Source organism: Poecilia formosa, unplaced genomic scaffold, assembly GCF_000485575.1.
Source record: "Poecilia formosa unplaced genomic scaffold, Poecilia_formosa-5.1.2 Scaffold282, whole genome shotgun sequence".
Taxonomy (NCBI): Eukaryota; Metazoa; Chordata; class Actinopteri; order Cyprinodontiformes; family Poeciliidae; genus Poecilia; species Poecilia formosa.
The window spans coordinates 460412-483576 of NW_006800221.1; the positions used below are offsets into that span (position 1 = coordinate 460412).

Below are 23165 nucleotides of genomic sequence, written 5' to 3' on the forward strand. Positions count from 1 at the left end.
GCGAAACAAGTTTCTCTTTTTGAGCTTAATTACTGAAATAACTTTTCAATCACATTCTAATTCACTGAAGTGCACCTCAATTCTACAAGGAGCAGCTGTGAGTCGTCATGACCAACAGGTGGCACTGGAGCGCATCATATGAAAAAAAGAAAAAAATCCTACTGGCAAGAAAAAGGCAGTGTAGCATGCTCCACTGGGATTCTTTTCAGACTAATAATAAGACAGAACACAGATTGCGGGACGTGATAATGACACCTAGATGCCACACGGCGAATGACTCACTATATAGTTTCATTACATGTGCAGCAGTAAAAGAAACCCAAACAGCTGTTATCTAACTTGAATCTGCAGAGGCAAGGAGGGTCGGCGTTCAGATTTCATTAAGGCCTAAAGGACTCCGTCATATGAGCTCACCGCCGAGGTGTGGAGCAAGTCAGTGAGAGAAGACTCAGAGGGAAGACAGACGGCCACAGAGCCCATTGACCCAGCCAGGGAACCGTTGGGACCGCCCCCGCTGCCATCCAGAACGGTGGCATTGGTCAGGGCGACCTGGTCCAAGCTCTGCGATTGGTGGAGAGGAACCAAAGCAGGAAAAATAAAAGAGAAGGGAAAAGTAAAAAAAAAAATAGAAAATTAAAAAAAGAAAAAGGAGAGAACTGAGAGATCAGAGAAGTCAGAGCAAACAGAAACAGAACAATAGAAAGAAGGATGATGGGAAGCAGCGTCACCTCTGCCAACTCGGATTTATGGCAGGGATGTGTCTGAACATGAAATGCGCTGCATGCACACATACATCTGTATACACAAAATTTCAGACAAAGACGACTAATAGATTTACAGTAAGAAAAAAAAAAAATAATAAGGAGGGCGAGGGGGTAAATCTTGCAGAGACATTGATTAGCTTGGATGATAAATTAAAACCGGAGATGATTCAGTGTACAAGTGTGTCACCTGCATAAGAGATGCCTGTCAGCAGGGAGGTAGCAGTAACCTGTTAGAACATGTTTCACATACCAGCCCTGTGCGAGCATACCGGCGCAGGGCCATGCAGACACAGACCAGTGGCAAACGATGCACACGCTCATGCGCACACCAATTTTAGTTTATTTTTCAAACAAGATCAAGGCCGAAAAAAAAAAAAAAAAAAAAGCATCGTTAAAAATCTTTGAGCAAATGTGTCCAAATATCACCTCCGATGAGCTAAACGACGCAATTATTCCAAGGGAGTTCACTAAAGGGAAATTGCGCAAAACTCGGTCGAGAGAATGACGAAGGCGATAGACGCTGGAGGACGAAGACGAGATGAAACGGTGGGGGGGGGTGAGTGCGTTTTCCATCAAGCCCACCTGGTGCCGCATTCCACCAGAGATATCCCGGGGGAAATCCACGCCATGTCTTAACGTGCCTCATGCACCATGTCGTGGGGTTATCATGGGTCGACCCTCCCAAACACACCAAGCGGGATTCTTACACTTAGCCACACCACGCCAAAGTTAGGGGGCACAGAGAGACGTTTTGACTACAAAATACCAAATTCATACAAACCGGTTAGAGGCTGAAATGTTTTGTTAGTTGCGAGCTCAAAATAAGGAGCCAGATTCCAATTAGATTTTCACTCGCTCCATAACTGTAGCTTCAACGTAAAAGGGATCAAATGCACCTCTAATTTCTCCACCCGTCGTGAAAATAAAGAGATGTAATGGTTCATCTCAGGTAAAAAGACAATATGCAATATTTTTAGATCGTTTCCACACAAATAAACGTTTCATAAATCACAAACTTGGTTTTAAATGATCTGTAGTCAGTGTAAAATAATTCAGTTCAGACTGACTAGGTTTTTCATTCTAGGCCAAAATAAACATTATAAATATTTCCTATTTGTAGGAAATAAAATGAATGCTTCATAAATCTCACACTGGGTTTTAGAGAATATTTGTACTTCCCCCATAGATAAATTCAGCTGTACTTTAATTAGTGTTTTATGGATTACATATTTCGAAATAGAGGCGATCAAAAGCAGACCAGACACATGCATTTAAGCTGCAATTAGTTAGCCTGTGGCGGGACAGAAAACTGGCAATGTGATGTTACACCAAAAAGTATAAAATACCTTTGCTTTGGTTTAACCATTCCTAAAACGCGTGCCTTTATTTTGAAGGCGAGTGTTTCCTACTCTTCTATGAAAGATCTGGCGTCGGGGCGATTTAATGGGAGCATGCCATTCCGTTCTTTTCCAGATGACGAACAAACAATATGACTTGCGACAAACTATTAAACTGCAAAGTTTGAATGTTTTTCCAATCAGTTCATAGAAAACAGACCAAAGTTTATGAGTAGATGAAAGCATTACTTAAAAAAAATTATAATAAAAAAAAAAAATTCCATCTTAACAAGGAGGTTTTATTGAAAGTGTTGCTCCTGTTCGACGTCTGTTTTATTTTATTTTTTTTAAGCACTGAAACTACTTAGTTGTAGTTTCTTACAGACCTGACCACCTTTCCTTCTCTTTACCTTTCGAAGCATCTTCTGCTGTGTTAAACAACATGTATCACCAAATACATTACAGGCACAGGAAGGCTCTGTGATAACTATTAAAGTAACATCCACACACCAACTGTAATCTCAGCAGATCTTGCGTGTGGAAATATTGTGACAATGACACATTCAAGATATATTGTGCAGCCTGACTTGTGACCACACCATTAAGCCTGTAAAACTGAGCAATAAATCAACTATTCACAAGCTCAATTAAAATCAACATGTTAATTTTCATCTCCATGCTTGTTTGTGTAGTTCGCTTTAAAGAGATGCTGCCCTTTAATATTACAGGTAAGAAGTCATTTTGAAAAATGCTGAAAATATTCGACACATAGTATAGTACGGTGTTAGTTTGCACTTTATGTTTAACAAAAGTCCTAACTTGCAGTTTTGCATGTTTTCCTTGTCTAAGCCTCATAACCAATATGTTTTGAGGGGCAATTTTGTTTTGTTGAGACTTTAATGATCCCATTTTATTTATCATTTTGGCTGTTTTATTTATTTTGGATATTTAAAATGTCTTCAGTGTTAAGCGCTCAGTACAAAATGAAAGTTTATTGATCTTTAAGAGGGTGTACTTGCATCTTTAATGCCATTATCATTACATTAGCTATATTAGCAACAATATTGTCGTTTATCGCCATCATTTCCGGGACAACTTATCGTCCAACAAAATACGTCATCGTCTCAGGTTTACACACAATATGATCAGCATCAACTACTGAAATATTGTTCATCTTTTTCTCAGTACTGATTTTGTCTCCTGCAAGATTTGTAGCATACGTATAATTTTTGAAATTATTTTTTTGTGTATACATTGATTACTGAAGTCAAGCTTAAGAACTCCCCAGTTTTGTTGACTTGACCAGAAGTCAAACTTTGGGAAACGCTTCTAAAAGTACAACAAGCACACACAAAGCAGGATAGCTACAAGCCAGCAGAAGCAAGTGCTCATAATCACAAAACAGTGCATTTTTATCATAATTGAACAGATTCTTTCAAAGAATAATAATAATAAAAAAAACATCTGTCAGCACATGGATGGGTGGTTGGATGAATGAATGAAATCAAGAACCACACAGCAACAAAAGCACTGATGTTTGAGCTCCGCAGGAACTATAAAAGGTGAACAGAGTCTCAAATGTCGAGCTACCTCAGGACCACTTCACCACACAGCATCTAGCCGCCAATGTGAAGGAGGAGGAGGAGAGAGGGGGAGGCGACTCACCGTGGGCGTGGTCAAAGACGCCTGGCCGATCAAGTAGGAGTTAGAGACGGACATGCTGAGGCCCAGCCCAGAGCCCGCCTCCTCCAGGGCCGCCACAGACGGCTGGAGGTGGCAGGAGAGAGAGGAGGAGGAGGAGGAAGAAGGGGAAGAGGAGTGTGAAGCCTGAGGAGGAAAACAAAAGAAGGAAAAGATAGAGAAGATAAACAGAAATAGAGGAAGTGAGAGTAGTTTGGGGTCAAGGGCAGGCGAAGAGGGAGTAGACGGTGTTAAAGGACAAAGAAAAGAAAAGAGAAAGGGTGAACAGTTGATTACTCGAGTAAGCAAGACTGAGTTAGAGCAGATTGAATCAAAAGTTCAGCAGCAGCAGAATAATGAAAATCAGAGAAATAAAAGCTGAGACACATCAGCTCAGAGTGCTGGACGACGGAGCTTGCAATTAAATAAAGATATTCATACCTCTCAAATTTTTCCATAAACCTACATAAAGAGACTAAAATCAACTTTGATCAGGTCCCTCACACCTGCAGGGGAAAAAAAAGCATTTCTCGCAGAGTGAAGCCGACACCATCACAGTGAGGTTTGCATGTTAGATTTCCACCAAACAAGGTCAAAAGGTTTTGATGAAAAATGCTCATCCCTTTTTTTCTGTAAAAAAAAAAAAAATATTGCAAACTATGATTTTTTTTTTATTTATTCCAATTTGTGTTGGTATGTCACAAAATTTCAATAAAAGCTGTTGATGTTTGTGGTTGTAATTTGACAGGTTGGAAAAGTTTCAAGGGTATGAATACTTCCCTAATACTCCTTCGGAGTTCTCTCTAGAAACCTTATGTCCTCGAAGTTCACGCGAGGCATTCAGGTAACGCAAATCATCGGCGATCCTCAAATAAACCTTTGGATATCCTTCGCTTTTAAGCTTTAGAGAGAAAACCAGGCCAACTACTGTATGGTCCAAACAGAGCCAATATGATGTGCTGTAGGGTTTTATTTCCAGCCTTTATCCACCCAGCAGCTGGAATTACTTTTTTTTTTTTTTCCCCCTTCCTGCAAAGCTGTGTAAAGTTGCCAAAGCATGTAAGCCTGTAACACGGGTTTATGCAGGGGGCAAACAGGCTTATTCCACCGGGCCTCGAGCTCATCAAGTCCAAAAAACACGAGGCCGGATTAGGGCCTGCAGCAGCGGCACAAATGTGTGCAGTATGACCAGACCACTCACAGACGAAAGAGTGATAAAAATAAAAATCTGTTTGAAATACACAGTCAGGGTAGTAAAAAAACAAACAAACAAAAAAACCCAGGACAAACGCTGATGAGATGTGTTATATTAAGCCAGTGCAATACTAACAAAAAGCTTAAGAACAAATAAATTTGTCCCCACTTAGGCATCTAGAGGAGTGATCAAAGTAAAACGTATATGGCTTCTAAACTTGATTCAAAACTTTTTAGTTCAAGCTAAAACAAAAACAAAAAAAAATTTAAAAAGCCTCTCGCTTGCAGTGATCTATCCTGTGTATCACGTTTGCTGCTGATTCACTGGCAGGCGGTTGTCTCAATTAACCCAAACACCACCTTGGATTAAGATAAAATCTCTGAATCTGATGCGTGGCTGATAAAATCTTGTCCGGTCTCCCGCCAGCAAGCTAACGCCTCAGGATTGCACACAAATGTCTGTGTCTGTGGCTACAAAAATAGCCGAGAATAAAGACGTAGAGAGAGAGAGAGAGAGAGAGCTGTGTGGGTCAGAGAGATGACAAGATAAGAGAAAGCCTTGGAAAGGGGGAAAAAAGATGACAGATTCTCCATAACACTCCTGCTTTTAGGTGAAACTCTGAGTTTCATTGATGAATATATCAGATCCACTCAGTCTAAACTGGGCGGGGGAAAAAAATGCGAAGAATTTAAATTACACCTCTGCTCATGCAGCTCAAATTAGTGAATCCAGCTGTTTATGTACTCCAACCACAGCGGTAAACGAGACCGGGAACAGTATGAAACTAACTGGCTTGCAAACTTCGAGAACGGCTGCCCGCACGGAGCGCTTCTCACCAGCTGTCTTTGTTTTGGAGGCAAGGCTGGCGGCTGCAGGGGCTCGTGAACCGAGTCGGTGCTGCTGAAGGAGTCGTTGAAGCCGTAGACCTCCTGGAAAAGCTTGTTATGCTGCTCGTAGATCCTCTCGCTCTGTGGCATCTGGTAAAAAACGGAGGGCTGTGGCTCCGAGTAGTCCTCCATAAACTGCATATACTGGAGAACTGAAGGAGGAAGAGGAAAGATTTAGAGCTGTGAACTCGATTGCATGAGGACGGATTTATTTTACGGTTTGATTTCGTGCGTTTTCTTGTGGACGTATTACTTATTTAATACATCTTTAAACTTCTTCCTGCAACACTGAGTAACACAAAGTTTTGGTATATTTTACTGAGATTTTAACCGACAAAGCAGTGACAGATTGTGACGATTTTAAGAAAGATAGGCCCTGAACCCACCGTTCCCTGCAATAGCACAAAGATGCACCTATTCATAAACCAGCTGCCAATCTGTCAATTTTCAGACTGTCAGTTGTTAAAACAATTTGTAAAATCAGGTTTTCCTTTCAGCTCATACTTATGCCTCTTGCTTGTGCTGGTCTATCACATAAAATTCCACTAAAATACATTGAAGATTGTAGCTGCAGCATGACAGGAAGTTAAAAAAAAAAAAAAGCAACAAAAAAAACTTCTTACTGTATTTCCTGCTTCTTAAAATGTGTCTGTAATCCTTATCACCCACATAAGGAAGGTCCCCAAATACATTCTTGATGATTAAATAACCCAGCCTACATCATTAAAACAACCACTGTCAGTTTTCGATTGGTGACAAAACTCCTCCAGAGACACAAAAGTGAATAATAATGACCAAAGAGCAGAACGTATTTTTAAACTCACAGGAAACTTGTTGTACTTTTGACATTCTACATGACTGCGGTCATCCTCAATAAAGAAAATGGTCTCAACAATGAGGTAGGGCTGATCGTATGGATGACATAATACAGTAGCTAGTGAGGAAGTGATGGCCAAGCAGCCGAGGAAGTGACCAAATATTGCCCTCTGTGGCCTCTCTCCCAGACTCTATTGTGGCACATCCTAGTATTTACTTCCTGTCTCTATTCACACTGAATATTTCTTTGACACAAAACGTGCAACAATGAGCTGATGGTGAAGCGCTGCAAATGTCCGGCTTTCCTTTTCCTAATCAACCTCATTATTTACTTTTCTCTTGATTAGTCTTTGTTCTTGACTTCGCTTTCTGCTCCCGTGTCCTGCAGCCATCTCAATCAGAGGGCGTCCTTTTTTTGACCTTCGTACTTCATTACTTCCTAGGACTGGGCAATATGGCGGAAAATCAATGTCATGATGTATTGAGCAGTTTGCCTCGATAACGATAAATAGACGATAACATTATAAGCCTACCTACACACAGCCAAGTAAAAAAAAAAAAGAAAAGACTAAAACAACTTTTCACTTTTTAAAAACACAGAAAATGCAGATACGGTTATTGTCAGAAATTTTGCAGTCAATTAGCTTTCGGTTTATCGCCTGGGCTTATTCCATCCACAGCATCGCCTTTCCCCCTTAACATCTCCACCCCACTTACTGTGTCTGTTTTTCTTTTCAGGAAGTGGCGGCGGGTTGGCGGGGACATCTGCGTTCTCGCTGGCCATGAACTGGGAGACAAAAACTCCCCCGTTGGTTTGGGGCATGGGCGAGATGGGTGTGAAAAGGGGGAACGGCGGCGTGGGGTGAAGCTCCTCTTCTGACAAGTTGTCGTACTGGGAGGGGTAGCGCTCGTACAGCACCCTGGAGCCCCCATCGGAGAAGGATGAGGTCTGCGTGCTGCGTCGTTTTTTCAGAGGCAGAGCGGGGGGTGCGCTGGTGCGACATGACTGTAGCGGGTTACTCTGGTTGGGCTGTGGAGTCCAGTATTCTTGCTGCTGGGAGGGAGGGGCGCTCAGAGGGGGGTGCGCGAGGTGCTGTCCGGGAACGGGGGACGAGGATTCGCTGTGAGACTCGGGCAGGGGGCTCAGGCAGCCCCCCACCTGTACCGCAGGTAGGTTGTCCCCGGCAGACAAGTCCTGGTGGAGGAAGTCGTAATCAGGGTCATAACTCTCCGTGTTGTCTGAAAAGGTAAAGACAGCTGAAAGTTAATAAAATTATTGTGATAAAACTATTACATCCTACCTCCAAAGAAAAGTAGTTTTTACTAATTAGAAGTATTTATAAAACTTTATTTTTTTGAACCAATGAAAGTTTATGATTTTTGTAGGAAAGCACCGTTGCGATATTAATATATGCATTAATATGAATATGAACGGTCCACAATGGCAGCTCTATTCAGTCTAATTCTATGCTTTGTGCTCTGAGTGACGTCATGCTTTATTATTTATTTTGCATTATATTTAAGATTCCTAATTGCACTTCTTGTTTGACATGTTTGACCAGTCTTGTAAGCTATTGGCGTATTTAAGTGTGTTAAATTTATAATTCAGTACATTTATGTTTGTGTGGTTTTTTTTTTTTTAAGAAGCATTTGAGGTCAATTCAGCACCGTTTTTCTGTATAGGACTGGTATCGGCAGATACGAAACCCTAAATATCTGTATCGGAAGTGAAAAAAGTGGATTTCACCAAAAATAATCTCTGTTCCCATACATGTTCTATGCTTTTCCACAGTTCTAAATCACCTTATAAATATTAAAAGTGCAAATACAAAAGTTTACTATGAGTTCATGGCAGACATTTTTTTTTTACAGTGGTCAAGCTTTAAATAGAGGCTGCAGAATGCACACACTGGAGGAAAGGAAGAGAGGGAGAAAGCCAGGAAGGAAGGCGAGGCAGATGTGAGAATTTTATGCATGTATGGGTGGAGAAATGGGTGGATGAATGTATAGACAGAAGGAGGGATGGGTGCATTAACAGATGAAAACAGATGTTGGTGAACTGGGTGAAAAGAAAGTCTGGAAATTCAACTCTGTTTTCGTTTTTCATACTTATCTAGAGTTGAAAATTACTTAAAACCTTAATTCTGACCAATATAAGACTGTAAGAACATTAGTGCAAAGAATAAAAGAAATATCTACTTCTGGGTTACTACCTGTAGGTAACAGAGAGCCTACGGGTTGAACACTAAACTGTCTACCACAGAATATGACTTGGAAAAACTTGTCAGATGCAACATATTTCAGTTGAAAATACAGAATAAAAATTTATTTAGTTTAACTTGTTTAAAAAAGTAAACAAGTTCGTTTTTGTGCCAACTTTTAGAGTTGAGTTTAATAATTTGACAACACTTAAACCTTTTTCGGTTCAAACACGGGAATAAATCCAAAAACGAACCACAAGTGTCCCACATGAAAATCCACACAATGGAGTTCTGTTTGCATCCTTACCCAGCGTCTCACAGCTGGTGTTGCGAGAACACTGACCGCTGTCCTGGTCCATGGAAGAAAGCTGTTCGTCAGACTTGCTGAGCTTCCCCATGCTGCTGCAGGGCGACAGGCGAGGGGAGTCTCCGCCGTAGGAGTGGCTCCCCCCAGAGAAACGCCTCTGGAAGAATTCCTGCTCGTATTCCTGCGCGGGAAAAGAAGATTCCCATGTCGTGAGTCTTGTTAGCTCGAAAACGTTTGTTTGCTGTAGCCTGCATGTTCCCAGCGCAGTTAGATTGTGAAGGATTAGAACACTGACACTCTGCCAAAGGCCAGAGAGATTGTATGACACACTTTGGCAATTGCTTTTCTAGCTCCTCGAGTTGAAAAATTTGAGGAAACACGGGAGGCTGTAAACAGAAGTGCAATTTTACTCTGGAAAATCCATAATCGAATCAATCCGTCACCTGTCTGTGGTCGCTGCATGGTAAACTGGAGCCACGGCTCATCGGCGCAACCACTGCCACTGGTGTCGGTGAAGGCGCCGACTGACGTTTCTTAGGCGGAAGTGCTGGTGGTGGACTACAGGGAGGAAAAAAACCACATTGGAAAAAAATTACAAACATGCAATGAGTGATGAAAGTTTTCTTAAAACAATTGCATAAGCATAAAGCATAAAAACACACCTTTAAGCATGTATGAACCTTGATTATGCATATATATGTACAGACATTATCATCCCAGCTCTCTAATGGTGAGATGAAATCATGAGTGTTTCATGAAAGCCCCTCTTGTAAATGGCATTGAGTCATCCTGTCTGTCCAACCGAAACACTCTCAGAGTTAATATCAGGTCAAAACAGGAAAACAAATAGGGAGCGAGCCAACAGCGGTGACCATGATATGGAAGCTAGCAAAACGACAACTCAGCGGTCAGTCACACACTCTCATGCACCGGGAGGACTTCTGATTGGATGAGGAGGTCTTCAGCGGGTTACCGAGGAGGACACACACGTCAGGGTGATGCAACCATGCAAGCCAAAATGCCTTCATCCAATCCAGAAACGTTGTGAGATTCGAGGGTGGGATGTTATAATGAAATCAGACGACCCTACGGGCCGACATACTTCTCCTTCTGAGAGGGTCTCCTTTGGCCAGCGTCAGCACTCAACTGTGCTCTGTTCCCAGAACGAGAGACCAAGGACGGAACGAAGATAAATAAATAAACGAGAGAGATAGCAGGAAGAGTAGGAAAAGAGGAAGCACAAGTCTTAAAACAGTTTGAAAGTTGTGCAAGAACCTGGGAACATAGAAAGTGTAATCAACATCAAAAACGCCGAAACCCACCCTCAAAGCATCTTTATCCGAGGAATGCTGACTTCTGGTCAAAAACTAAAGTTTTTTTTTTTTTTTTTTTTCTTTTATGCTCAGTGGTCAGAAAGAAGGAGTAATGCTCTGAACAAACGGTGTGAGATTGTCACCTGAGTTCTGCCACTTTGGCTTCAGGAAGAGGAGGTTTGGGTGGGGCTACATCCTCGTCTTGTAGTTCAGGGGCAACCTTAGCAGGAGAGGTCACTGGAGCCGTCCTACTCGACACTTCCTGCTCGGTATCTATCAAGGGCACCTCCACGGACACGTTGCTGCGCGCACAAAAGCCGTCCGGGTAAATTAACCGCTTCATGTGCTGGTTTTAGTCAACCGAGTGTGTTTTATGCCCACCTCTCAGTGGTGGTAACAGGTGGGGCCGGTTTATTCGGGGTGGTGGGCGACGGTTGCTCTTGTTTCTCAATGGTCAGCTTCACCAGCTCCTGTTGGCAGAAATACAAAAACAGGGTTTGGGACTCCTTCGTGAATACTCCACGTGAGGAAAACAGAACGGCAGGCGGCGTACCTTCACTCCATCCAGCACCGCCTTGATGACGCTGGTCACTGCGATTACGCTTTCTTTGTCGTCCAAGTCGATGCCGTCCAGCATCACCTGGTCTGCCCAGCGGATGAGATTGCCCAGACTCTGATAGACGCGGCTGTGACACGAAGACAGCGCCGAGCTGCCGCCGCCGCCGAGGGTTAATGTGAAAGAAGACATCAGTGGAAAAAAAAAATGTTAAAGAGGCAGGAAGGAAGGAATGAAGTGATGCAGTAGAGTAATCGATGGTGAAATAAAAGGCGTAGAACAGAGAAGTAGGGAAACAGTGGGATTTTGGGAAAAAAAAAAGAAAGATTTTACGTCAATGTATCTTGTAGGAATTTTATACACTTCATCACAAAAGTGTAGTAAGTGAATTTACATTCAGCCCCATTTACTAGGAATGATTAAATAGCTACAAAGACATAGTCATCCGTAAAAGTTGCAATTTTTATTTTTTTTATAAATGCTTGCTTCCAGGAATTTGTTGCCATTTTTTTTTTTTTTAAGAACCCCATTTTCTATCTGATTTTAGGTTTAAAAGAAAGAAACGCATACTTTCCAAGCAAAGATGGATACATTTCCTTCTGTTGGACGTTTACATTTATGACAAAACATGATTTCCAACTAAATTACAAATTTCCAACTAAATTAATTACAAATGAGATATTATATATATATACATATATATAACTAGTATTTTTCACGGGATTCTGTCATGGAAAGTCAATTTATTCTATGAAAAAAACTGCTTGAATCAAAACTCGTTTGCAAGAAACACTTTCTAATGTAACTGGTGTCTTCATGTATCCCACTTCATAATTGTTACAATTTAAAATGAGCAATATTTGTGTTTGTTAAGCTTCCAGTGAATGCAGTAACCCGCAGTCAGAACCGTGCGGGAAATATTTAAATACTTTATATTGTCACTTTTATTGCGATCGCAGTAAATCCAACACCATATCAAGATGGTCTTAAATCCAGCTCTACTATTGACACATCCTTAAAAAAGCAACATGACTTTTTTTGAGAGAAAGATTTATCACAAAAAAAAAAACAAACAAAAAAAAAACGGTAGTAAAGAGACAAATTACTGACAAAAATTATGTTTTGCTACTTTTTGTTAGTCCATCACATAAAATCACAACAAAATACACTTGTGGGAAAGCGTTCCAAGAGAAGGAATACTTCTGCAAGCTACGCTACTCCAACTGCTGACTTCTTGGTCAGCCATGATAAATGTGTGTGGTGTATTAAAGTAAGCTTTATAGGCTTTGAGAGCAGCATGGATAGCAACACATGGAAGACGGGTGTCGTTTCTCCAAGCAGCTTGTTGTGCATTCAAACCCGATGCTAAGGTGTGGCATAAGCCTGTAGCAACGTGTTGCGACTGATTCACTCCACCGGAATATTCTTCGACTGTCTCTGCAGGGCTTATCCCTGAAGTAAGTGGGAGACAGCTGAATCTACTGGAATTAGAAGGATTTGAGGGATGGAAAGACATGAGCTATAGGTTGCAATGCAACTGGGTATACTTGTTAACCTAACAAAGGAAGCAGCTTTGAGTCGAGTTTTTAGAGAATAATAAAACTACTTTTGTAAAACAGCCGCTTTCAGATGTAAAATTAGCGTTCACGTGTTTTGGCATAAAACGGTTCGATCCACCAAAACTCAAATCTAAGTCAGCTGTAAACTAGTAGGATTCTACTTCACAGGCTGAAGTCATGAGTGTTACGGCAACTATATATCGACTGCTTCTAGATACAGGGCTGTGGGTGAAAAGACAAAAAAAATCCACCACCTTTGGCCTCCATTCCTTTATCAGCACTGATGGAGACGGAAAGGATAAAGACAAAAGACAGAGAGGTTCCAACATGCCCCGGCAGTCCACCAAAAAGAAGAGAAAAGACTGCAGGTGAGCTTTCTTTCCAAGGTTTGGCTTATACAAGCCAGACACAAATATGGAAAGTAAAAGAAAATGACTCGCACTAAATCTGAAAGTATAACCTTTGTACCGAATAAGTCAATGAGATGTCAACTGTAAGCCCCACATTAAATGTATGAGAAGCTAAAAAAAATGAGGAATGTCAGTCACGAAACATTAGCAGTCGGAAAAGTCAACATCCTATAAAATTCCCTATCTGCTACAAACTGTGTCAAGGCACAAAATAAATAAATATGCTGAATAAATGTACATATACAGTAAAGGAAACAGTTTGCTGTAGTCTAAACTGAAGATGAACACTGCAGGTAGTCCAGAATTTCAGCAGCAGTTACTTCCGTACATACCTATGCTGTATCCGGGCCTCGATTTGGACCAGAGGTAAAATCGCTTCGAGGACCTTGCTGGCGGAGCCCGGCAGCATTTCCAGCACTTTTTTCTCCACCACCATTTTGTCCACGATTGTCTTGAAGTATTTCAGAGCGCTGACCACCTCCTTCTCGTGCTCCTCCAGTCTGCTAACCTTCTGAGAAGAAAAGTGGATGTGTCATCAAATAGTAGCTTTGGATGTAACCACTGACATTTTCAATGCCAACTAACAATAATTCACCCTTATTATAGCGAGCCAATATATATTTAGTATCACAGTTCTCCAACTCAGTGGATCCTTAAGGATCTTAACTGGGGCTCATGTATAGGCCTGTAACAATAACAAATTGTGATGGACAACAAACTGTCCCAGTAACTATTGCAATAAACGATAACGTTGTTTTTCATACTATTTTCAAATAAGATATTGTAAGATTTCGCCCCTGAAAGACCAATAAACTTTCATTTTGTTAAGAACACAACACTAAAACTGGGTGACATTTTAAATATCCAAAATAAAAATAAAAAACAGGCGAAAACAATGAATACACAAGGAACAGCAACCATGAATAAAATGGATTCATCTCTGTAAACCAAATTGCCCTTCATAAAACAGTCAGAATGGAAATTGTTGAGCTCATTTTAATTTACCATGAGATTGATCGCTTATTACGACGAGTTCAGTCAGGAATGAAAACCTGTTGGGTTTTAAGATCCTCCTCAGAAACGTAAATAAAAATGAGAACAAGATGTAGAAGAAAAAAACTCATTAACTAATAGATAAAAATAATATTCACGCCATTGATGCATTTATATCGTCATTTATTTAGGACCAAAAGGAAGGCTGAAGTAGAACTGCACAATAAATCAAACTTCAAATCATCATCGCAGTGCCAGCATGTCATTTTACAACCACGAAGGACTGCTTGGAAGCAGTATTTGGTAAGATACTATATGTCAAGTGTCATGCATTTAAGCTCTCACATTAATAATGCATACGGTCAGTTGGATGGAGTCAATTTACTCTTAGGGCCAACACTAGTAGTCTTAAGTAGTCAAGATGCTAAAGCTCAGAGAGAGAGTTTGGGATGTTCTTCGATTTGGAAAGACAGAAAATCTAGAAATTGAAGGTTAATCACAATTTTTAGCAGTAGTGATGTAAAGTAATGGTAATTAAATATTCTCCTTGAAAGTGCGTCACCTTAGTCTGAAGTTAAAAAGTTCAGAAGCCGCTGTTATAAGCCTTCCGGTTTCCTTCTGTAAAAATATCGCCGCTGCTGTATTTGCACAATAAATGTAAGGTAAAGTAATTTTATTTATATAGCACATTTTCAGCAACAAGGCAATTCAAAGTGCTTGCGTAGTGTAGTTTCCGAACAATAAGCATCTACATTCTTCACATGCCCTGAAAAATGATGCATGAGCATCGAGAGTGACGACAAAAGAGAGACTGAGGAAGTGATTCAGCGGCTGCTCCGTTCCAACACTGATGAAGACGTCTTCAACGGTTGTAGTGTGCAGGAGGAAGGTGAAGGTAGTGATCAATGACTTTTCCTAGGCTATTGAATTTAATTACTTTTTTTTTTTTTTTTTTTTTAAAGCAGCCGTATTGCAGGCACTGTTTGGAAAAAGCATTTACACATTTGTGCATCTTACCAGGGCATATTTAATTAAATATAAAATATTTGATTAAAAGTTCATGAAATATGTACCAAAAGTCACAGAAAATCTTTTTTTTTTTTCTTTTTACACAGAAAGAAAAAAAATGTTTCTGTGTAAAAATCCCATGTTACAACATGGGACACTTGCAGTTTATACACACGTGTGTGTACATATTTGTATTTTTTTTTTTTTTTTTGTCTTTTTACAGTTTGTGGGTGTTGCTTATATTCAGGTATGCTCAGTAGTCCGGAAATTACAGTAAACAGAAAGGAGAAATTGAGCACTTTTACATAAAAACAGAAAATCCACAAATATCATTGCACTGGTTTATTTATTTGCTTCCACATTTTCAAAGTGAAGGGCAAACTGAAGTTTTTCCCAAACCACTTTTTGATTCAAATTCTCTGAATATTTGAAGATATGGGCCATAAAGTTCACATTCTGGACATTTTGATACTTACAACGGGATATTATTTAAAAAAAAAAAAACAACAACAACAAAGGCTCACAGAAACCGTGATAGAACATTTCTTATGGTTTTGAATCTACATTTTCAAAACTTTCCAATATCTTGATAACCGTTACCAGGCTACGCCTTTGTTTAAAAGCCTCATTCAAAACAATGTCCCAAGTCTCATTGCATCATTCTGGCAAATAAACTCGCGCGCACTGAACCCTAAAGACGGACCAGAGCTGCTCATTCGGGAAGCAGGGAAGAGTCACTGGTGTCTTTATAAACTAAAACATCTGCTCTAATGGAGCCTGCTTCTACATCAACTGGAAAACTGTGAGAACCCACAGTAAAACTCTCACACAAGGCCACAGAAGGGATACAAGGCCACAGGGGGCACAAAACACAGAACGGGAAAACAACAGACTCCCAAACAAACGGTGTAGGTAGGAAAATATATGGATTTCCCATAAGAGGTGGGTAACAAGGTGCACAGTCACCTTGTTAGCAGGTTTCTCAGTACTCTTGGCTGCTGGCTCTGGCTGCAGCTGCTTTGCCTTCTTGGATGGAGTCCTCTTGATCTTGGGCGAGTGGAACTTGTCCTTCAGTATCATGGTGAAAGTGGACAGATGGGATCGTTGCGAATCTGTGGACAGAAGGAAAACAGGAAGTCGAGTGGTCAGTCACGGCGTAAACATGCTTGAGGGGAGAGAATAGAAATGATCTATAAACAGATGGCACGAGCTCAGTGAAGAGCTAAATCCACTATCTCACAATGGCGCTCTTGTGAAACTGAGCTAAAGAGAGGATCAGATGTGGACACAAGCGAGATGCCGGAACGAAAGTGGAATCTTAAGACACTGGTGCACCAGGGATTTTTATCAAGTATGTGCAGCATCTGTATTTCATCTGTTCTGTTTGTCTTGGACATAAATCAGTCGGACAGTCAAGGCTCTTCCAGCAGCCCCTACATGTGTGTGAGTGTGTGAGTCAAAGGCAAGGACAGAACAGTTAAACGTGGCCAGAATGAAAACAATGACATGGTCACGAGTTTACTAGTTAAATTACTTGCCAATTTGATTCATTTACAGAGAACAGACACAGCTGCATTTAAATAGTGTGGTATTCTGCCTAAAAATTGGTGTGGCAGTATGATGCTGTGGGGATGCTTTACTTGGGGATAGGAAACTTAGAACTGATGGGAAGGTAGAGCTTAACCAGGTCCTCCATGATGTTTTTTTTTTTTTGGAGATTGTTAAAAATTACTGATTTTATGGCACTATATTCAAAAAGTTGCAGTAAAAAAAATAACATTTTCAAGTACCTTCTTGAAACAGAACCCTTAATACAAACAAAATCATACAGTGAGGAGTCGTCAAAGTGCAAAAGAAGAATTTTATATTGGTCATTCAAGTCAAAATAAACTGTACACACAGTACAAGCAAATGCTACAGCACATCTTAAAAGATTTTTTTTTTTACAAAAGACAAAAAAAAATACAAATGTCAACATTTAGCGCCGCAAGTTTTCATTTTGCAGGTTCGGCTTTCAAGAGATGCCATGAAACCGGAAGTTAAATTAGAAGGGGGCTAAGCGAATTGGTCAAAATTTGGTCGAGATGCAGTGATTAGTCAGAAAAGCAGGAAATGCAGAAAACGCTAACATTGTCGATCAGTTTACGAAAAAAGTTGCTATGACTGCTGAAAATTGCAAGTCGGTGCAAAATTTGAAAGCGATGACTGAATTTGCATTAATAGTTGCTATTGCAACATGCCGGGAGGACTCTTAATACAGGCTTAAAGGAGGCCAAGACAAGACTGTCCTCAGATGCTCTCCATTCAATCAGACTAAGATTAAACCATTTTCCAAAATAGGAAGGGGAGCCATTTCAGTCTCTGGAAATCTAGTAAAGAGATCCCCAAAAGGCTTATTGCTGCTGTAATTGATGGGAAATGTTCTTATATAAAGTATTGACTCAAGAGGGATGAATAGAGAAATAAAATTGCTCCAAGGCACACAACTAACAGTAGCTTTATTATGGCTAAATGATTCACTAAAATGATGCAACTGAAGAAGTGCCAGCCAGCTGCATTTGAACATTGAGCACCTCTCGATTTCTGCACAATCCTTTGCTCGCTCACTGCTTGTTTTCACCTCTTTCTCCCTCTCTATATTGCTACCCCAAAGTAATTCAAGAGATAAATGCTAATAACAGCACCGGGAGTCAGCAGGAAGTGTGGGTTTTATCAGTGACAAAATTACTCCTCTATCTGCGGTGATCTCCCCTTAGCTCAACGACAGCGGGATCTGGGATTCCGGGGCCAGCGGCGTAAAAAAAAAGAAAAAAAAAAAAGACCAAAACAATGTCGAACACCAATCGACAGCAGGTAAACGGCACACAACACACTTCCAGAGCCACAGCGCGCTTTCATCGGCGCCATCGATCAACAGGCCGTGCACATATCCACCCCTCTGTTCCCGCTCTCCGCCCTTAATCCTCCTCATCCTCAACCCTGAGTGGAAGCTAAAGAGCGCTGAAGCAGCCAAACACGGCTGTGTGTCATTAAAAATGTTGGTGAACAGTCCCAGCAGCGATTCCTCCTGATCCGGAGATGCAAGAGGGATATGAAGAATGGATTCTTCTTGTTTTACACTGAACAGTCAGAGGGGGGAAAAAAACCCTGTATTTTGCAATTTAGAGCAAAAACTACAAAAACACTGGCTGCTTTGTCAGAGTGAGTGACTTATTTATGCTGCAACGCTGATTTAATAATGTGCAGAGTTACTGGAAATGTACCTCTTGGCACCTCTTTACCTTTAAAATTCATTTGACCTAGTTTTCAGTTTCCAAATGGGCCAAATCAGTCACATGAATATGGGAGCCAAAATTATTCTCCACACATAAATATGCTGCCTTTGCTGGTTCAAAAAACAACAACAAAAAGATACAATTACATCTAGTTTTATAAGTAGTCATTATGTCACCAAACTCAAGCAGAGAAAACCAAAAAAACCTCGATATGTTTTAGAAAATTGAATGGTAAAAGAAAAAAGTAAAAGTAAAACACCATCTAGTCAGTCTGGCAGGATTAAATGAGAGAGGCAGGACAAGATGCTGTGACAACTGGAGAGGGACAACATCCTCATCTCAACTGTCTGAATTGCAATATGCAGTGCAGTATTGCCACATAAAAAAATGATGCTTCTCTGAATGAAGGGGTTAGGAGAAAACACTGTAAGGGGATTTTACTTCTCCAGCCAACCTTGTATTATTTATAGGGGTGCGACGGTGGGTCACTATTGTTAACCGCGTATGTGCTGATGTGACCTGGTGTGTGCATCTGTCACTCAGCCGTCTATCACTGCAGAGCAAAAGGGGACAGTTGCTGATTTTCAGAGATTTGCAGAAGTAGATAAGATTGGTTTCTTATGCAAGCATCGGAGGTTCACCCAAAACCAAGGAAATCAGTGGCCAATTTATCACTATATCCCCAAGTATGTAGTTTCTTTACATAAATGACAAGCTACTTTTAAAATTTGAATCATATGTCAGATAAACATATGATAGGAATATCACTGGTAAATATTGTGATGACAATATATCATAGTTTTGATAAATCTCCATTTCCTTCTTTCCATTGTTTATCTCTCATGTGAGTGTTCAATGCTCTATGTAACCTTTAGCATCTTAAGGCCCTTTCGCACTGCATGGTCTGGCACGGAACGGAACGGCACGCTTCGGTCCGGTTCCACCAGTACTGCAGCCCTGTTGGGTTTGCATATAACTGAGGGCGGCATCGAAGCTGTACCTGACGTTATTATTTTTGAAACTAAACAATGGTTTCGATGTAGCGGCCGCAGCCTTTTCCTCAGAGATGTGATGGAAAACTTTCTCATTCCTCGTTGACCGATCGAGCTCATTCTGTACTCGTTCATCAGCGAGTAAGCAGAGGAAAAAAAATTACCTCATCATGGGACCAGGTAACAGCAGAATATTGAGAGGAATTCATCTCAAATTAAAAATAATAATAATAAAAATATTAAAAGAGCCCTCTTTACAAAATACAGTAAGAACAGTTTAGTGAGAGCCAGCTAGAACCGATCAACGGCTGACTGCAAAACCACCAACGGCTGACGCTAAACCAATCAGCTGCTGAATTCTAAGCAGCCCCGCTTGGCCGGCCCGATTGGAACCACAGCTCTTGTGGTTCTAAGGAGCCGGATGGAACCGAGTTGGAAGTTCTAATGCAAAAACGGTCAGCCCTACTTTGAACCCGTGTCGTGCCGTTCCGTTCTGTTCCTTGCAGTGCGAAAAGGGCTTTAGTGTCATTTGTGTCAGGCAGGGGCATCTATTGCATGAAGACTCCATCCAACGGGCTGAAGAATGAAATCTGTGCAATAATCTGTTCAAAACTCGGGTTGGGGTGTACACTAGAGCAGAGCCATGAGAACAGACACCGACAGTTTGCTGGACATTCAGTTCCAGCTTACATAGTCCCAAAAGGACTACGTCCAAGTCTGCAGCTGCGGAGTAGAGCAACGCTGCCATGAGTGAAATGATTCACCACTGTGCTCCATGCAGCTGGTTCGGCAGACATCATGACAGTCCCCGAAGCTTTGCTGTCTGAGAACGGTTCTCTGGACGGAAACGCCTCTCCAACAGAAAATCAAGCCTCTAGCATGATCGTTACATGGAAAAAAGAAATAAAATAAGCTGCGTGAAACAGAGTTGTTGGAGGGTGCAGAGACTAGAGAGGAGGAATACAGTGAGGTTCTCTGTTATGGTCAAGCAGGCTTCTCTGCGTTGGCCATTCAGCAGCCAGGCCATCGCTCCTGCTCTCTGCGGCTTCCTGTCTGCCGTTGGCCAGAGTTGTAAGCGGGTGAGGTCATGGGCTGTAATGTCTCTTGTGCTGAATCGGACCAGTCATGGACTGAGTAAAAGAGTGAAAGAAAGCTCACAGTGAAAACTTTTCTTTCAGTCATCCAGGCGACGACGCAGGTATCGTGAAGTAGCCTACGTCGACGTCAAAAGGGATACATGAGAAAGCCAAGGCTGACTGACGAGCGGATCCAGTGAGATATTGAGCAAATTAAATGTTCTTCTAGCCGTTAATTTTTTTATTCTAAGATACTTGTAGATCTTTAAAAACAAGTACTACAAACCCTGCAAATCTTTAACAAAACACACATTTGTGGTGTGAGAGTCTAGAGAGCATTCAAGCTGCTTAAGGCAAGGTTTTGTTGCACAATCAGTAAACAAACACACACCCAATGTAGAAAATGTGAATGTATTTTTACTAGGTGCATCCACAAACTACAAGTTAAGCAGCATTGACCTGAATACTAATTTAGGTTGACAATAAACCTGATCTCTAACATTGCCAGTTTATTGTCCCATGCTACAGTCTTCATTATGTATGCCTATACCAGCTTTGATTGGTTAAACTTAAACTCTAGTTTGTCTTCCTAGAAAGTCTGGTTCATTTAGAGAAGTTAGAACATAATCATATTCTGATGAGGGGGGAAAAAAAGCAAACTGTGGTCCGCCAAACAATCTAATTTTCAGCTCAATAGAAGTGAACTCTGGTGCAGTTTGAATGTGAATGTCAAGCGTACCAAAGACCGCTCCAAAAGCACAAAGCAACTGTAGTGCAGGGCATTCTGGGTAGATACAACCAAAACAAACGGGCATGTTGAGCACTAGCGGGAGAAATGGCCCATGGTCTTTTGCAAAAGGAAATAGAGATATCCTACAACCGCTAAAAATCTGACCCTACTCGTTGTTTACATTTCATGAGGAAGGAAGTTGTGCTCAGTGTTTGATTCAAAGTTTTTTGTGCCATTTCCGTCAGCGGTTCTTGGTCCAGCGCCACCACAGGCGAGGGGGTGGAGAGGTTTTTAATTAGTTTGGATTGTTTGACATAGTGCAGTGTGAACACAAATTTTTAGTCTCCAGACTGCCAGAAGTCTAAACACCCCAAGGCATCCATTTTCAATATTAGTGAGGTATACATGAAGTCAGGTTATGCACAGTGATGTAGCAGCCTGTTTAAAAGAAAGCCTTTACAGCATGTCCAGTTAATTCAAGCTCTGAGAGAGCAAGACTTTCAGTAGATAACAGGAAGGCTGGACAAAATATATTAAAGTTGATTGGCTTTACCCTTTTCCGCTTTCTATCTCTGTTGCAAACTTTGTTTTACAGCAACAGCTACCTTACGCCTCTGATCCTAATAAAAGTGATTAATAACTATGTCTGGAATGCTAGAATGTATCTTTCATTTTGAAATGGCCACAAAATGTTAATCTCTGATGTTAATAACTGTAAGACCAATTCCTGGCAGTGAGTGCAGTTGTCGGGTGGTTGTGCGCGTTTGGTCCAGGTCTGTATAAAAACATTAAAACCGCCAAGTTAAGGTGTTACCCTTCTAAGACAGCTGGTGCATCCATCACAAGTTCCTTCCACCCGTAGAACGGGATGATTGCAGGGTGAAAGGATACAGAGCAGAGGTTGTGATTCGGGTTACACAAACAGCTGCCATCTCCTCCTAAACCTTATGTCTATGAAAGTGTGCGTGAACCCTGCGCTTAAACTGACATGGTTTCCTGGCTTCAGGAGGAGCACAACAAGAGTCTGAAAGGTCATTGTTTGAGCTTAATTGGAGAAGAGAAAGCAGCTGGTGGAAAAAAACTGATCTGAAAGTATGACTTTAATAAATGCAATTAAAAAAAACACATAAAAATGATTTCAAGTCTCGCTATATTCCAAAGTAATGGAGGACTGTTACTACTCTGCCTAAAGGATGAAAAACTAACGAGAAGAATAAAATAAATCTCTCTCAGATAATTTCATATAACATTTTATATATCATTGCATGCTCTACAATGTATAGTTTTTTCCCCAGTGGAGATTAGGAAAAGCCTTAATTATGTATGAACAATAACAGAGAAGTTAATATGAAGAGAAGCAGCATGGCCACCTGCTGATTAAGCTGAGCAAAGACTACAAATGTAGCATACCAGAAGAAAGATGTGGATATGTTTTTGTTTTGAACTGACTCCATAGCAACATCTCAAAACGCCGCAAGAGCCATGAGTCAGCTGGTGTCTAACATCGTACAAAGAAAAAGATGCACAAAATCCTACGTCTTGATGCTTGTGACACATATCTGAGCAAAAACCTAAAGTATTCGTCATCGGTAAAGCAACATGTTACCATGGAGACATGTAACATGTTGGTGCAGGCTAGTGAAAACAGTGCTGACCAAGGCATTTTCACTGATTGTCCTTTGCTGAAAATTCAATTCAAAAAATTACTTTTGATCCCAGATGCAGTTTCCTAAGTTACAGCCGTTTGATTTCCTACATATGAAGGGAAACATTATTTAAAAATCTTCCAAAGGGGAAGATTCAATTTAGTTTCATTATATATTCTTAATAAATAAAATTATAAGTCATTTGCTATTGAATAGTTCTGCTAAACTATGGAGTCAGATGGTGAAGGCACCGTCCTAATCACTACCAGGTTGCACCAACACTAACACTCTGTCTCTAGATGTTTAGTAATGCCAACCTTGGTTTTTTGGCAATATTAAGATGCTGAAGATGGCTTCAAATGTCAACTCTGAAATAACTGTCTTTCAATTAAAATGTGTGGCCTGATATCGCCTCTGCTA

The 23165-nt window shown here is 40.9% G+C and overlaps 1 protein-coding gene across 9 annotated transcripts in view; it reads right to left on the reverse strand.

The window, feature by feature from the left end:
* The window catches only part of rapgef1b (Rap guanine nucleotide exchange factor (GEF) 1b), a 48325-nt gene that overhangs the window by 10318 nt on the left and 14842 nt on the right, over positions 1-23165 (reverse strand). For 2 of the 9 annotated variants that reach the window (XM_007571547.2, XM_016681479.1), the window contains exons 2-13: positions 15993-16138; positions 13358-13536; positions 11054-11210; positions 10882-10970; positions 10644-10802; positions 10290-10340; positions 9631-9745; positions 9188-9368; positions 7397-7918; positions 5813-6015; positions 3767-3928; positions 415-561 (exon numbers count right to left, since the gene is read on the reverse strand). In XM_007571547.2, the coding sequence (XP_007571609.1) occupies positions 415-561; positions 3767-3928; positions 5813-6015; positions 7397-7918; positions 9188-9368; positions 9631-9745; positions 10290-10340; positions 10644-10802; positions 10882-10970; positions 11054-11210; positions 13358-13536; positions 15993-16138 (2111 nt within the window). The remainder of the gene's footprint in view (positions 1-414; positions 562-3766; positions 3929-5812; positions 6016-7396; positions 7919-9187; positions 9369-9630; positions 9746-10289; positions 10341-10643; positions 10803-10881; positions 10971-11053; positions 11211-13357; positions 13537-15992; positions 16139-23165) is intronic. The other 7 variants (XM_016681483.1, XM_016681482.1, XM_016681485.1 and 4 more) reach the window with 5 other exon arrangements.